The sequence below is a fragment of the Phoca vitulina genome, unplaced genomic scaffold, assembly GCF_004348235.1.
Source record: "Phoca vitulina isolate PV1807 unplaced genomic scaffold, GSC_HSeal_1.0 scaffold54, whole genome shotgun sequence".
NCBI classification, from domain to species: domain Eukaryota; kingdom Metazoa; phylum Chordata; class Mammalia; order Carnivora; family Phocidae; genus Phoca; species Phoca vitulina.
The window spans coordinates 7,497,484-7,513,985 of NW_022589757.1; the positions used below are offsets into that span (position 1 = coordinate 7,497,484).

Here is a 16,502-nt window from a genome sequence, read left to right on the forward strand (position 1 = left end):
GATTAATGGAGTCGTGACTCCCTCGCTCGAGTCCTGCCCTGGGAGGGGACAGTATCTGTTTAGATTTGTGTCTAAAATTAAACCCTGATCGCCGGCCTCCCTCCCCCGCTCCCCACCCCTTCCCCCTCCCGCGGCCTCCCCCTTCCTCGTGCTCTCTGGCAGGGCCGGGCCGCCCGCAGTCCCGAGCCAGGCAGCCGCCGGCGCGCCGCTCCACCCCCCCCCCCCCCCGCCCCTGCCCTGCACGCCGCAGCCCCGGGTCCGGCGGGCGCGGGGAGCCGAGCGGACAGCGAGCGCCGCCGCCGCGGAGCCGGCACCTGGAGGCCATGGAGGTAAAGCGCCGGGCGGGCAGCGCGGACTGCGGCCGGGGCGCACGCAGCTGCGGGGCTCGGGGCGGGGAGCGCGGGGCTCCGGCCGCCCGGGCGGGGAAGGAGGGCAGATGCGCCCGGGGCTCCCGGGACACCCCTCCGGGCAGGCCGGGCGGCGGGAGGACCTCCGAGGGAGGGCGCGGGGGCGGGGAAGGGGGCCTCCGGGGGTCCAGGTGCTGGGTTCAGGACGTCTGTGCTTCAGAAGTAAGAAGTTAGGTGCAGCGACTTCGTAAATGGGCGAACATGTGGGCCCAAAAAATCGCAATAAAGCAGAAGCCCCTGAATCTGGAGGGTCTGAAGAGATGGGTATTGAAAGAGAAACAGAGCAGGCGACGTGCGGCGCTTCTGTGCCAGGCTGCGGGCTTCCCTTTTCGACTGAAGATTGACCTTTAGGAGAGTCCTCTTGCTTCTCAAGTCCCTCTCTGGCCGTCGCATCTTCTGTCAGAACTTTCTGAAAAGCTCCCCTCGCGGGCAGTCAAATGGCGCTGTTTCTGATCACACTTGAGACTCCCATGTACGTCCCTGCTTCCTGAGACCGGCTGTGTCAGGGGTGCTGGCCGCATCTGTGGGGTGCCCACGGCTTTTCTGCGTGGCTCTTTCCTGGCGCTGTTCCCACCCCAGTGGGGTGCAGGCGCCACCCGCCAGTGGAGGAATGCCCCGTGTGTTCCCCTGTCCCGCCCTTCTCCACATTTTGAGGCTTCCATAGATTTCCCCCTTGAAATGGAGACCTGACGTTCAGCCCTGAGCCAATCTTAACAGGACGGGGCTTTTGAAAAAGATGAAAGGAGAAGGTGCAAATGTTAATGTAGCTTCTAAGGTGATTCCCACCCACACTCAAAAGGAAGACTGTTCCTCCTGAGGCTGTAGTCACAGTGTTCCTTCCTTCCCAGCTCCATGCTCTGCACCGGAGCCCTGGCTGGCTCTCCTGAGCTAGACCCCTGCTGGGCCTGTGAAGCCCTGTGACTCTCTGCAGGGCTCTCTGTCTGTCCTGAGCAGGCATCCTGCATTCAGGCATCCAGCTCAACTGGTTGTCTTCAAGGAACAGGGACCATCTCCAGGGAGCCTTTAGAGTGTGGGATCCACCCTCCTTGGAAACATTGGCAAGTCAGGGAAACTCATGCAGATTAGGGCTGGGGAAGGGTGGTGGGGACCACAGAGCAAAGCTCAGCAGGTGGTGTGCAGGTCTGCTCAAAGACCATCCAAGCCCAAAGCATCAGGATTCTCTCCGGCTGGCTACAGCTTCAGGGCAGAGGAGGGAGATGGCCCAGGGGGGCACCCAGCTTGTCGGGTGGGGTGAATGAAGGCTCCTAAAGAAGTTGCTTGAGAAGTGAGTACCCTCCTCTGGGAGAGTACAAGGGGCTTCAGGCCCTAGGCTAGAGGTTCGATATGATTTAGGACCCATCTAATCTCTTGCAGAAGTGGGTTGGGGATAAGAGCAAAGCAAGCCTTAGGAGTAAAAGCATGTTGCTGCTTGGGGGGCCTAATGCGTGTGTGAGGCCAAATACGTGTGTGAACTTTGTTCTCGGAAGACACAGAGGGACTCATTCCACAGAGGCACTGTCTTCTCCCTCAGTTGAAGAAGGAATGGTGTGTGGTAGAGGCCCTGAATATGTCACCTGAGCAACTTCCTGTGTGGCTTGGGGCTGGGAAAAGACAAGGCCCTCCGGTCTACAAAGGGAGATGGGTCGTAACTGCTGGGGGGCAATTTACCAAGATGGGGGCTGGGAGGGAATTGCTCAGCCAGCCAGGAAGCCTGTCGGTTTGCCCTGAGTCTGCTGATTGGCAGTGACTGCTTTTGAAGTTTTCTTTGTCAAAACGACCGAAAAAAGAACTGCAGCTGCTAGCCCTGGAAAAGGAAGTAAAGAGGAAACCGAGAGGCTGGGGAAGTGACAATTCGTAGCCAGGAAGTAAACTTTTTATGGTGGGACATGATATGCAGGAGTGGGATTTGGGAACTCCTGACAAATCTGAGTAAACCCCTCTTTTGAGAGATGAAACCCACTTTTGAGGCATGAAGGCACCACTCTATTTGGGGAGAAACTGAGTTATATGACTTCTCAGTATTAGGAATTCAAGCCAGATCAACAAGGCTTACTCAACATTCATTCTCTAGAACCCACTAACCTATTGGAAGTCTTTGGGAAATCTGTTCTTTTTTTTAAGTCACTGTTATCAATATCAGTCATTACTTCAGCCCTCAATAAGCCCTCTGGAATAAACAAGATTAAGATGCCTTTTAAAAGCTCACAATGCAGTAGGGCAAATGAGACTTACTAGATCCTGTCATGTATGAGTTTTCAAACATGTAAATGCCAAACGAATGACTACTGCAGATGGTAAGTATGCTGCTGTTTTGAGGTGAGACCTGGCAGAAGCCTTGAAAGAATAGTGGGTGGTGAGGAGGAGAAGGCATAGGAATGGGTACAGGGAGAACATGTCAGCTTTGTTCAGGAAAGTAGGCCAGTTGGCTGAGAGGAAGGTAGGGAAGCAGCAAGAGAAAAAAATGAAAGTAATAAGATAAAAACCACAGGGCCTCCAAGTATAGTGGATGCTGGCCAAGTGGGTGAGTGGGAGCTGGAATCCAAGCCATCTGGAGGAAAGGGTTACTTTTTCTTCATACAAAGTCTCCTTGTCTAGCTGTGCCCCCAAAAGGGTGCCTTTTTCTAATTCAGACAGAGGCCAGCTGCAGGCCTCCAAGGCCAGATAGGGGATGGCTCTGGGTTCTGCTCCACGGAGAGGAGAAAACTCTACAGGGCATTTAGTAAGATGGTGGTCATGAGGAAGCAGGGATGAACTGGCAGAAATGCCAACTCATAGAGTGAGCAAGGGAACCAGGCTGAGAAGCTTCTCTGAGTGTCCACACAGATTCTGCCTTCAAGAGAAAATAAGGATGGAAAAGATGGAAGAGTAAGGTCCGTGTGTCGAAGGAGAAATCAGAAGTGACATCCGTGTTTGAGCTCACCAGGGTGCCCAGAAGGGTGGAGTTCCCGAGACACCAAGGAGAATAGTGCAGCTTTTACGTAAGCCTATAAGCCCTTTGTAAGCAGGATCTGTCCTGTTGATCCTCCGGTCCCCAGAGATTAGCACAGTGCCTCGAATTATAATCCTCTCACTTCTCAAGAAAAGTTTGCTCGGTAAATGAAGTAAGAGAAACAGGGAAGTCCTTGACATCTCAGTGCACAGCTTCAGTGCCTCCGCCTAGGAGGCCTTGGCAGATGCCCTCAGACCCCGCGGCTCTCTCCCCGAGCACTTTGTGCAAGCTGGGTCCCAGTACTAGGCCGACTTACAACTGCCCAGCTGGCTCTCCCCCTGGAAGGCCCAACAGACACTCAATAAATGCTTTTTGAATGAGTAAATAAATGATTGTTGATGGGAGAAAGATGAGATTTTTTTTTTTTTTTTAAAGCAAGGTTTAGGTATATTGGTTTTGAAATGCCCAGCACTCCCTGAGAAATACAGACCTCTTAGGATGCAAATAGGATTCTTCTTTAGAAGAGCTAATGGGGGACATCACTGTGGATAGGAGCCCAGAAGAGAGAAATAAATAGTAAAGAAAGACATGGAGACTTAGGACATCCAAATTAAATTAATATTCTTAGTTGTTTAACTATAAATTGTAGGCCCTACCAAATAACCTGAGAGTGCTTGCAAAGAGTTTAATCTTCACGAATGAAATCCTTCGTTTGTTCAATGAATAGGAGACACATGAAATTTAAACTTATTTCCCACAACCACGTGTCTACTATTTAGTTGAACATATGAAGGATTTCGTCTGTGAAGATTAAACTTTCTTGCCACTGAACAGATAATCTCTAATTTAGATGGGGACAATTAATGAGCCCTTTTCTTCGAGGCTACGCCAAGTCCTTTCCAGATATCATTTGTTCTTCATCCATTTATTCAGTATTTATTGAGCATTTATTCCATACTGAACCTTGTGTTTGAAATGTTACTTAAAAATCACTGGGCTATCATGTCTTTTCCTCCTCGCAGACTATCTCAGCCCATTAGTGACGATGACAGGGAAAGAGAGGGAGGGACAGAGAGCGTATGTGTACCCGTGTGTGCATAATGTGTTCAATTTGTAACCTACTTTTTCACTGATTTTTTTTTTAATTCATTAAATTTTTTTTTTACCACAATTTCACCAACAGCCTTTGCTGTTTTTGGACCCACCCTCTCGCTGAGCCATATGTTGGCTGCTGGCTGGAGCGTATGGGTCATAATTAGGGATTGCATGGCCTCTGGAAGCTGGGGTTTAGCTCGGAAGACTTGTGGGCATCCCCAAGTACCCTCCCATTCCTGTGTGGCTCCCGGGTGCTCTGCAGGACCCCCAAAGTAACACTGGCTTCCGCTTAGCCACCACCTTTCATTCACTGGCCGGCAATGACAGGGGGAATTTGGGGCGGTCCGACTGGAAGGGCCCAGGCCCCATCACAGGAGGGTGAGTGCGCATTCCCGGGATGGAGTCAGGTTTCAGAGCCTGATCCGCAGTGTGCCCCCTCGAGGCAAGGAGAGCCAGAGCGGGGTTCCGTGGGAAATCTGAACGCTGGCGGCTCAGGGGCCCAGTAATCTTATCAGGGCCACAGGCGAAAGCATTTGGTTCCAGAGAAATCTGAAGGCAGCCCTGCCTTCCTCTAGTAATAGCTTTAGGTTTGCAGCCAGCCTGACCACCCCTACTCGACTTACTAGAATCGAAACATTTCAGAGCTGTGGGTGGCAGGAAACCTTCTCTAGCTGCCCCCGCCACGTTGTGAGGGAGAAAAGAGAGCCGCCGAGGCTGCTGGTGGACCTTTGGGAAGCCAGCAGCTTGCGGTGTTTCTCTCATCCGGGGAGCAGAGCAGCCTAAACCTTAAGAAGTAAGATCATCAGTTTCATCACAAAAGCAATATCCACCTCAGGTTTGGCCTTCGGGGTGTTATGTAGACATGTTTATCTCTCTGTGCAAAAGAGGATACAAGGATCCTGCTGATACCGGCTCGGGCTTGGTGGCCACCATCAACCTCACTGCTCTAGGACTTTCCAGGAGCTGATCTCCTGAACGGATCTGTCCTTGTACGCCGGTCATTTGGGCAGTGAGCTCCCCATCTTCTTCCTTTCGGGCTTCCTGAATACCTGTCTTCTGGGAATTGTGGAAAATGACTGCCGAACCCGTGAGGCCCCCCAGATCCTTTTGGGAGAGGAGGGGCTCCGGCCCCAGTAGCTCCCTGGGGAGGTGATGTGGACATGCACAACATGCAGGAGACACTTGTGAGAGGCCATCAGAGCCCATGCTTGATGGATAATGTTGGCGCCCCCAGGCTGGAAGCACGGAGAAATTCCAAACATTGGAACTCAACTAAGCATCTGCATTGTCAGATGTCCCCAGCCCTTTGTTCCGACACTGCTTATGCCATATCAGGGCCACCCTCCTGGCCTCAGGGTAGCAATCAAAGCTCTTTCTCAGACTGGCTCTTCTATAATGCATCGCTAACAATTCACAGGACACCACACCCTCACTCCTTAATTAGGTCCAACGGACATGCATTGAGGGCAGGCACCGGGGACACAAAGATAAATGCCTCACTCCGCCCAGCCTTGAAGAACTCAGGTCTAGGAGCAGGGCAAGCACCTAACAGGTGAGTGCAGAACAGAGGTGTGAGCTCGCAAGGACAGAGGAGAAGCAGTGTACCCAGCCCAAGGTTCAGGGGGACTTCCTGTTAGAGGCAATTTCTAAGTTAGGTCTTGAGGGATGAGGAGGAGTTCTAGTGCAGAAAATTGGGACGAGCATTCCAGTCAGAGGGAATGACAAGAGCAAAGCCTCTGGTTCTGGAAACAACATGGTGTGCCTGGGGGGACTCCCCGTAGTTCATTGCTGGAGGACAAAGCAAGATAAAGGTATTTGAAGTTGGGGGACTGGATGAAGGATACAGAGAAATAGAAGTTACAGTTCCTGCGTTAAAGGAGCTCTCTTCTGTTTGGGGAAACAAGATGTACACACATGACGTGACATACAAAGTATAAGATAGTATCTTGATAAGCTCGCAGGTATGTAGGAGTTCAAAGTCAGCTTCTCTAATGGCAGCTAGAGAAAGCTTGCTTCCTCTGCTGGGGATCCCCCCCCAAATGTGGCAGCCTCCTGGCAGCCCTGGGGGTGCACGACCATGGGGATTTCAACCTAGTGATGAGGTGCACTGCAGTGGGCCTGCTCCTACACACTCTTGCTCAGGAAATCCATTTGAAACAGGCTCCAGGCCCCAAGGGAACGCCTTTGGTCAGGCTCACCAAAAGCCACCGCCATGGCACTCGCCTCCGTCAGAAAGAGGCCTCTGGGAACAGCCACGCTCACGAAAAACCTCCTCGTCCTGTTCACACCTTTACCTGCAGCCCCACTCATTCCTCCCACTGTGGTCGCACATCCTGTGCGTGGTCTGAAAAGCCACCGTCTCTCCTCTTCGGCCCAAGGCAGCGCAAGGACAGGCTGAGGTGGGCCCAGTAACAGCGGCCAACCACAGGCACCAGCCCGGGCTGGGCCCAGCAAGCCCCGCGCAGCAGAAACAGGAAGCTGAGCCTTGCGGCCGCTATTACACAAGCCCAACTCCCACACCAGAGGTCACCGAGAATTTGCATGTCACAATATGCCACAGAGGACTGCAGGCCTCCTTGGGGCCTCCCCTCCAGACCCCCACGGGCTCGTTCATTCCAAGCACGTGAGCTAGAGGCCGGTCTCCCACCCCCACCTCGCCCCACCTCTGAAATGCATTCCCAAGCTTCAGGTCCCTGGCTCATCTTGCTTTTGAGGTACATTTCGGTGGAAAATGGGAAATCATTTCTGAGCAGCCACATCGATGTCAGTGTGGGGAGAAACCTAAAGCTTGTCATCTGGGTGATTCCTACCACTTGTTGAATGCTTCCTAAATACAGATGTTTCGCATAAGTTTGTCTTTTTTAGTCCTCATAAAGTCTTGTTACCTCTGTTTTCTAGAGAAGGATGCTGGGGTTTCAGTATGATTAAATTATGTGCCCAAGGCCTAGAAGGTGACTACCAGAAGAGCCAACATTGGAACCCAGCCTGTTGGGTGGGATCCTATGGCCCCTATTCTTTCTCCTGCTCTGGCCACCCCCGTAGTGTGTGTGTGCTCACAGGGAGACCACAGGCCCCTGGGCCTGGCCGGTCCTCCTCCAGCTCAGGGCCAGCCCACAGTGGAGGCCAGGTGGCTCAAGGCATGGGACTTTTAAGGTCTGGCAGAGATTCACTCTGAGCCCTCACTACGTACCTGAAAGGTTTCTGAAAGGTTCCAGCTGTATCTGGGTGAGACTAGTGCGAACGTCTGTGGCAAAAAAAAGAAGTTTAAATAAAAATGCAATTTTAGGGCTTAGAGTTTTGAGAGCAAGAAGGAATGTTAGCAATTTCTCCAGTTCCCTTGGTTTTAAAGATGAGGAAACTACACGTAAAAGCTTTACCGATGGTCACACTTTAAATCAGTCAGGGGGCAAAGTCAGACCTAAGATGAAGGCCTCCCGGCCCTCAGCACAGGAACTTCCCCTGCACAGGGCGCTATAGATCGTGTGTGGAAATCGGCTCATCATCACCGTCTCACTGCCCCATTTCTGTGTATCGTCTCCTTGAGGCTCTCCCAAGTCCACACTGGGGGTGCTCGGTTCTCTAGGCTTTACCTAGCAAGCACCATTATCTCTGGGGTGACACAGGCAGGGAGAGGAATGGCCTTTATTGTCATTCTTTTAGCCCGCAAGGGCAAGAGATCCAGGGCTGAGGCTGGGAGGCCCAACCCCACAGGTGCAGCCCTGTGCCTTGTTCCTACTGGCCTTCCTGGAGGGGTCTTCCTGGGAGAGCCCCTGACCCCTGTTTCCCAGTCGTGCCTGAATCACTTTCCGAGGGCCTGGACTGAAGTCCTTGGGAGGAGAAAAACAAGGTTGGTTCCAAGCCCTTGTGTTTTCGAGGGGACATGAATGGGAGACGCACGGAGATGGGGTGCCCCAGGCCACAGCAGAATGCCAGGTTGCTGCCCACATGGGGAATCTAGAGCCCGTGGAGTGGGCAGGTAGAGGAGTTGGCTAGGACTGCCATCACACGGCTACAAACTAGGTGGCTTAAAACAATAGAAATTTATCCTCTCAGTGCTGGAGGCCAGATATCTGAAATCTAGGTGCCCCAGGGCCACATTCCCTATGGAGGCTCTAGGGGAGAAATTTTTGCATGCCTCTTCCAGCTCCTGGTGGTTGCTTGAGGTTCCTTGGCTTGTGGCCACAGTAATCTCTGCCTCACACTCACTTCACCTTCTCTGTGTGTCTCTCATGAGGACGTGTGTCATTGGATTTAGGACCCACACTGATAATCCAGGGTGATTTCCACATCTCAAATCTATAACCCTTTACTAAATAAGGTAACATTCACAGGTTCCAGAGATTAGGGTGTGATCATATCTTCTTGAGGGGCCACGGTTTAGGCCACCATTCAGCCCACGACAGCAGACAACTTGCTGTCCATTATAAGGGCAGGGGACTTGGGGGTTTGGCAGAGTGAATCCTTGGTTATTGCAGGCCATATTATGACACCACCATCTCTGTCACTGCCCTCAAGTGAATTACCAGTGAATACTCCTCGGTATCTGTCTTGTGACTGATTTCCTGCCTCTTGGGGAGCCTACAACACCCGTATTGGGGTGGGTCACAAACACAGTTCTTTCTGGTCAGACCCACAGTTGGGGGAGGAGGTCCACAGGGTGCTATGGAGCATTTCCATAGGGCTATAAGGGTTATCTCTTCCCAATGAGATAAATATGGTGTTAGCAGGCTGGGAAGAGCTACTTAAGATCGTCCAGGATCATCGCCACCTTCAGAAAGGATTGTGCCTAGCAAGATTATAAAACCACATTTTGTGTGATCTCATTTGATATTCTGCTGTCAAATGCCTTATTCTTGATTCATCCCTTGATTCGTGTATTTAAGGACACATTTTGAGCAGCTACTAAATGGGAACTAGTAAGACACAATACCTGCTCTCAGATCCATACAGTCTGGAGGTAGAGAGGGGGCAGAGACGGAAGAAGTGATACCAAACGATGTGATCGGCAAACAGTTTGGGGGCACATTGCCAGGTACCTCTCAGGGTTTGGACAGGCTCACGTGTGGCTGAAAACAACACAGGCTTATTTCTTTCGTGCTATGCGTCTGTCAAGAGTGGGGCTGGGGGCTCTGCTCCATGTCACTGTTGTCCATGTCCCTGCAACATTATCAGTTGTCATGGCAGAGGGAAGGAAAGTTCTGGAGGCCCTGCACTCGCTGTGGCTCTGGCCTGGAAGGGTCAGAAGTAGCCCACAGCTACACTCAACCACAGGAAAAAGGAGGAGCGATCCTCCCATGTGCCCTAAGTGATGAGAGCTGGAAGTGTCTAATGCACATCATCGGGGTCCTGGAGGAGTCTGACAGAACTTCCAGAGGAGGTGTCATTGAATGGGGTCTGGAAGGAAGACTGTGTCTTTCAGCCTGGCAAAGGTGTGAAGGCTGAGGAAGAAAGCTTGTGTCTGTGCCCCTCACGCTCATTCCCTGGGAACTTACACAGGGAGTGTATCAGGAGATATTTTTCCTGATTTCCTATGGTTATTAATATTCATTAAGTGGATATTGTGGGAAATCGTAACATCCCTGAGTGTGTCTTCTGTAAGAAGGTTCTGGTGTTCTCTTTGCCTAGTGGAAGGTGGCAGAGGGAGTGCAAAGAAGGTGACATTGGTGAATATGAGCAGAGCTAAGCCTTCCACTGTAGGTCAGGTAATGCACAAAATGGGAAGAAGGAAAATACAATTTTACCACGCTTTCTTTTTAAAACACTCTCCCATAGCTCTTAAACTAAATGATAAGCTCTAAAAATCCCCATCATTGGTGTTAGTTATCCTACAATGAGCATCGCAGGTATTCAACACACCCTTTTGAATGAAGACCAGAATACAGCATGACGTAAGGGTTAAGGGCACAGACCCGGGAGTCACACAGCTGGCTTTGAATCCAGATTTTTCCAGTTTCTACTAGCCTGTGACCTCTCTGTGCCTTGGTTTTCCCATCTGTAAAATGGAAATAGGAATCGTACCTACAGGATTGGGTTGTTCTGAGGATTAAATGAGTTAATATTTGTGTGAAGTGCTTAGAACAATGCCTGGTACATATTAGGTGTGACATGATTGTGTGCTGGGATAAATAAGTCGATTTTTATAGACGCCCTTGCTTTGACTGGGACCCAGGATGGACAAGAGGACATCTGAAGTTCTCCTCCAGGAGAGCGTGTGACTCCCTGAGTGTGTGTGGGTAGGGGGCAGTTAGTGCACACTGCGTGCAGACCTCTGCTGTTACAGCTTCTGGAGGAGGCTGGTCCTTGGGGCAGTGCTGGAACAGTAAGTCCAGACCAGAAACTGGGAAATGGGGGAGGCTCAGACATGGAACAGCAAATCCAGGCTGCAGGCTCCCACGGCAGCCAAAGCCTGCAAGAGGAAGGGAGTGATCATTGGCTCAATACATGCATTTCAGGGAAAGGGAGGGGAAGAGAGGAGACAGCAAGCGTATTTTGTGGGTTCACCCTGATAGAGCAGTGAGTGAAATGAGGAGGGAGGAAATGGGAAGGAGACAGTCCTACCACTGAACTACCGCTCCCCTCCCTCTCCTCCCAGCCTCTCCCTCTCTGCCCACCCTCTCCCTCTCCCCCCACCCCCACCCTCTCCCCCCAACCCCTCCCTCTCCTATACCTTGGTTACCTCTTCCCTGACTTGTCCTCACCTTTCACACCTGCTGGGGGGCTGACCAGAGTGGGACGTGGGATTCTGAGACTGCTAGGATAGCTGCAGGGATTGGAGGCTTTGCCGCTGACATCCATCTCAGCTGACATCGATCCTGAGCTGTTGGCTGGGCTGAAGGAATTGAGGGCTTTCACATGCCAACCAGGGTATTCCGATTTTTCAAACAGTTACATTACTTGTATTACGAAGGATTTTTTGGTAAGATGAATTCAGAGCAGGATGAGCTACCTTGCCCAAAGTGTAGTGAGCTACACTTTGCATCTCGGGTTTTTCCTGAGGGGTGTTTCCAGGGACAGGCTCTGTCCTTAGCCCTGGCTTGTTAAGCATTTTTGTTAATGACTTGGATGAAAAATGGAAAGAATCCAGATGACCCACAGCCAGGATAGCTAATATGCTACATGACATATTCGAGTTCAAGATGATTTATATAGGGTGGGGTGCTGGGCCAAAACCAACCTAGTGAAATGAAACAGGGACGAATGCAAAGTCCTCTGCTTAGCTTTAGGAAAATGTCATGCAACTCTACGGGAGAGACCTGGCTTAGAAATACACATTCGTTTGGTCAGCCTTCCACATGGATTTATTGGGCCTACTGTAAGAAGATGCTGTTGGGATTCTCAGAGGGAGTCAAGCATAAGGACGGTACTCAGTAAGCTGAAGGTTTAGTAGTGGTGGTGGGAAGCTATACGATGCAGCTCTGAAGAAATGCAGGGCACAGGTTGTTATGTGAGCAACAAGACCACAGGGCTGGAGGACCTTCTCAGGGGAAGAGTATCCTCACCTGGTGCAACTGGACAAGGCTTCGTAGGAGGGGTGACTTCAGAGTGGGCACTGAACACGAGGAAGATTTTTTAAACAGGAGGCAGGGTTGCAGGGGCAAAGAAGGAACGGTGGGGAGAAGCTAATGTGACGAGGAGAAGGGGATGAAGGACGTGTGTGGGCAATGATGGGTACCTGCAGTGACCAACATGGAGGGTCTCTTAAGGGAATGGGTGTGCGTGCAAACGTGCATGTATGTGTATGTGCACACGGGGGCGTGCGTACAAATGTGCACACATGTGTACGACTACACGGAGGGGACGTTCCTGCATACGTGCGTACATGTGTACGTGCACACAGGGGGCATCTGTGCAAACGTGCGTACACGTGTATGTGCACGCGGGGATGGGGAGAGGTAGGGTGGACACCGGCGCAGACAGGATGAAACCAGACTGTGCTCTGACTAGAAAGACAATGTGGGCATTCTTCCGTGGGAAATGAAGGCCCTCGAGGAGAGGGGCTCCCGGGGTCAGGGGGCGCAGGAAGGCCATACATCTGGTCCCAGCACACAAGGGGGTGCAGATGGAGAGGCTCTAGAGGCCGAAGTACCAGTCGAGGGGCTAAAGCATCAATGAGAGATGGCCTTGAGACTGGAGAGGCGAAGAAGCTGTGGAATAAACTGAGGGAGGGATCCCAGTGGTTGGTGTTGGTTGAAGGCTGCCGTGGAGGCAGCGGTGAGAGAGAAAGGTGTGCATGGTGCACAGGGAGCGCACTTTCAGTCCGGGTGCAGGGACGAGAATGTTGCTGGTTTGGGCGGGGAGACGCTGCGTTTCGGTTGAGGCGTTGGCCGGACATTCAGCCCCAGAGCTTGGAGGGGCTTTGGGTGGAGACTCCGTCAGCGGCCACCTGCACAGAAGTGCTCCCTGAAGCAGGGGAGGTGAGAGCAACTGCGCGGAGAGAATCAGGCCAAGGACGAGTCCGTGGACACCCCTTGCCTGTGAGGGACACCAGGAGACTAAAGGACAGTGAAGGAGCACTTCAATTTATAATGCAGAGGGTGGGGAGTTTGAACCCACCATTAACTTCACACAAACTAACACTCAAGAAAAGAAAGGCTCCATCTCAGGCTTTCCCTCTGTACTCCCACCGATGTAGGACCTAGAGTCTCCACCCTGCGCAAGCAGCCTCCCTAGGTCTCTCCTTGGTGGGACCCCACCTTCCTTCCCCTGGCTGTCTCTCACGCTCAAGGAAGGGAGGCCCTGGGGACTGGGATTGTGGTAGTCCAGATGGAGAGAGTGGACGGAGAGGGGACAGAATTCTTTATCCACTGGGCAAAGGTCTTTGAAGTGCTTTTAGTGGTAATCAGGCTACAGGTCCCACACCAGATCATTTATAGACCTCCAGCCACACATAGGGAAGGTCCGAATTAGGGATATTCTTGTTAGTATTTGTAAAACAATGTTAAAACCACGATTAACAAAAAATCCTCTTAGAAAACCCTAGGACTTTGTGTTCAGGGTATTTGCTTTAGCTTTAAAATGTTATTTCATTATTAAACTAATATTACGCATCTTAAGGTAAAATCGTAAACATTCATCCTCCTAACGTAACTATTTTCTTCTAATTTCTTTGCACCTTTCTGATCCTCAATTTGAATCCCTTTATCATTTAAAAAAAAAAACTGGGAAAGACAATTCCCCTTAATGCAACTACTTCCAACTTTGTGTGTCTTTATTACTTTCTGCCAGATACATAGTTCTTACAAAATTGTCATCAGTGTACATGCAAGTCTGTATCTTCTGTCTTAATATTATTTCCAAGACAATATGCTCGTTTGACGTGGTCCTATTTTCATTTTAAATATTTGAATGGTATTCTGTTATACAAATATACCATAATTTATTTAATTCTTTTTCTATTTTGGGACATGGCATTTGCTTTCACTGTCTCCTTATTGTAAATAACAGAGCTATAAACAGTACATGTTTCTTTTTTGTTGTTCTTTTGAATTATTTCTTTGGAAGCAATTCCCAGGAGTGGAATTATTAGGTCAAAAAAATATGACTGTTTTTATGATTCTCAGTAAGTGTTGCCAAATTGGCCCCCTCCTTCCTTCCTTCCTTAAAGGCTCACTGTACCTGGTCGGCTCAGTGAGATGTGCCAGGAAGGGAATGTGAGCTGAGAGCGACCCGTGGGGCCTGGGTCAGCACGGAGCCCTGTCCTCCCAGGTACTCCTGTGGGTCCCCCTCCACCAGCAGGGAGGGGCAGGAGAGGGCAGGAAGGGGTTGTGGGCACCGTGGGAAATGAAGCAACAACCTGGTACTTCCTGCTGGAGCAGCTGTAGATGGGGGAATATTATGTACCAGCAAGAGGGAGAGTGAGCAAGAACCACCAGAGCAGAGTGAGCAAGAACCTTACCCTCCAGTCAAGGATGGGAGCAGAACACCCTGAGTGTTGGGAATGGCCTCTAGGGAGCTGTGGGCTTGCTCCTAGGAAATCCCTCAGGGTCATGGGCAAGAGTGGTCTGGATTAGGGAGGAGAGCCATTCACGTGCTTGCTTCATGAATATTTAATGAGCGCCCACTATGTCAGGTTCTGTGCCGGAAATTCTGCACACAAAAGGGAGTAAAACTTGAGCCCTGCCCTCAAGGAGCTTGCAGTCCAGTAAGGACGTCAGGATTGGAACAGCGTGATCACCTCTCCTTCCAGATCTGTGCTCAGGACACAGATCTGGGTGTGAACTGCAGGGAGGAAAGGTTTCCCAAAGGAGGTAACACCTGAGCTCAGTGCAGCAGGCTGAGGAGATGGAGAGCCTCTGAAGAGAAGGATGTTCCAGCTGGGGACGCAGGAGAGAGGGGAGTGCGTGAAGTGGCAGACCATGCAAGACCCCGGGAGCCTCTTTCAGACTTTGGTCAAGGGGGCGTGAGGATTTCTCTGCAGGGGCACTTAGCTCACAGGCACAACTGCAATGGGGAGCCTGACAGTCCTTGAAGCTGCGTTTGTAGCTCATGCTTTTTAACGTAAATTGGATGTTTCTTTGGCATGGCTGATGAGATTATGGGGAACTTAAAGCTCTCCAAAGCCATCTTTTTGGGTCCCCACTCATTTGATTCTCAGAGCACTGGGGGGCAGGTAGTCATGTGATCAGATTTACATTTTAGAAAGTTTGCTGTGGCTAGGGTTCGCAGAGTGGATTGGAGAGAGCATGGCATGGGGTCCTTCAGGGGGCTGGGCAAACCGTCTGGTAGAGATCAGGCAAGTGTACGGATAGAGGGAGGTGGAGGGGGCCCCTCGCCAAGAACTTTCTCCCCACAGGCCTCACTGAGGACTAAGGGAGGGAGAAGCCTGGTTCCAGGGACCTGTGCTCTAATGGGGATGCCCAGGTGTGACCATAGCATTTAGAGGGAGGAAAGCCCTGGGGCAGGGTTTCTAGTGTCCATAATGGAAGGCAGTTCACCTGTGAAGGTGTCCTGTGTGTGCTGGAAGAGAGCCAAGCGAGTGTTACAATCTAGCTGGAAGAAGCCAGGCACGGTGGTGCCAGAGTTCAGGGCTCTGGACTAAGTTCCATCACTGAATCGCTGTGGGATCTTGGATCAATGGCACAAGATTCGGGGTCCCCACCAGGATGATAATTCCATCCCTGCCTGGCTTATTGGGAGGATTAAATGAGACAATGCGTTCGTGGTCAAGGCCTTGGAGAAGGTACAAAGGACACCACAGATCCAGAGTGTTGTCACCACTGTGCTTTGGAAAACAGGGAGATATCTGGAAATAACTTGGTCCCTCAAAGAGAGGCAGGTGCCCTGGAGCCTGAGAGAGGGAAAGAGGGAGAGGGAGGGGGGTGCAGGGGGAGGGTGGGGAAGCCACAGGGTGTGCACCTCTGCTTGGGTCTCTGCTTCCTCCTCTTCTTGTGGTTTGCCTTTGAAGTTCTGAGCAGCTGTTAGATGAAAGACCAGGTCCGGCCCATCCCAGGTCACTCGGCTGGGACACAGAAGCCATGTTTGAAGCCACAGTGGGGGGACGAGCAGGGGGCTCGCAGGACTTCTGGACTCTCTAAGTGTTTGGACATCTCTGACCTGATGCCCCCAGGAGCCGCTGGGTCGTGGGCCTGCTGTCCGTACCAGGGGGACCACTGCCCCATCACGCCAGCTGGGAGCTCCGTTCTAGCCGCAGTCAAGCGCGAAGTTCAGGAGCTCTAGGGACCCCTCTTCTACCCAGTGAAGTGTTTTGAGTTTTAGAAACGAAAGTCCCAATTAAGAACAGAGCAGGGAGCTGGGAAGGTCACAGTGCCAGCCCAGCCAATGTCTCTGCTTGTGTGAAGTTGGGCAGTTTTGACAGCGTAGGGGAGAGGGATGCGGGGCACTTTGGTCCTGACCCCATGCGTGAGCAAGAGCACACGTAGTCTGCTGGCGTGAGGGGGACGTTGGGGCACAGCCCAGAGGCAGCCTGCACGGGCCAGGGGCACGGCCTGTGTTAGCTGGTGGGGCTGCCGCAGACAGCGGGCTTACTCGACAGAAGCGTCTCCTCACGGCTCTGGAGGCCAGAAGCCCAAGGCCCACGTGTCGGCCGCGCTGCGTTCTTCTGAGGCCTCTCC

At 51.6% G+C, this 16,502-nt stretch overlaps 1 protein-coding gene across 1 annotated transcript in view; it reads left to right on the forward strand.

Annotated features, from left to right (window-relative positions):
• Nucleotides 1-251: 251 nt before the first annotated feature.
• The window catches only part of RCSD1 (RCSD domain containing 1), a 64,105-nt gene continuing 47,854 nt past the window's right edge, over nt 252-16,502 (forward strand). Inside the window, exon 1 of the mRNA XM_032389337.1 lies at nt 252-329. Coding sequence (XP_032245228.1) covers nt 324-329 — 6 coding nt within the window. The 5' untranslated portion in view covers nt 252-323. The remainder of the gene's footprint in view (nt 330-16,502) is intronic.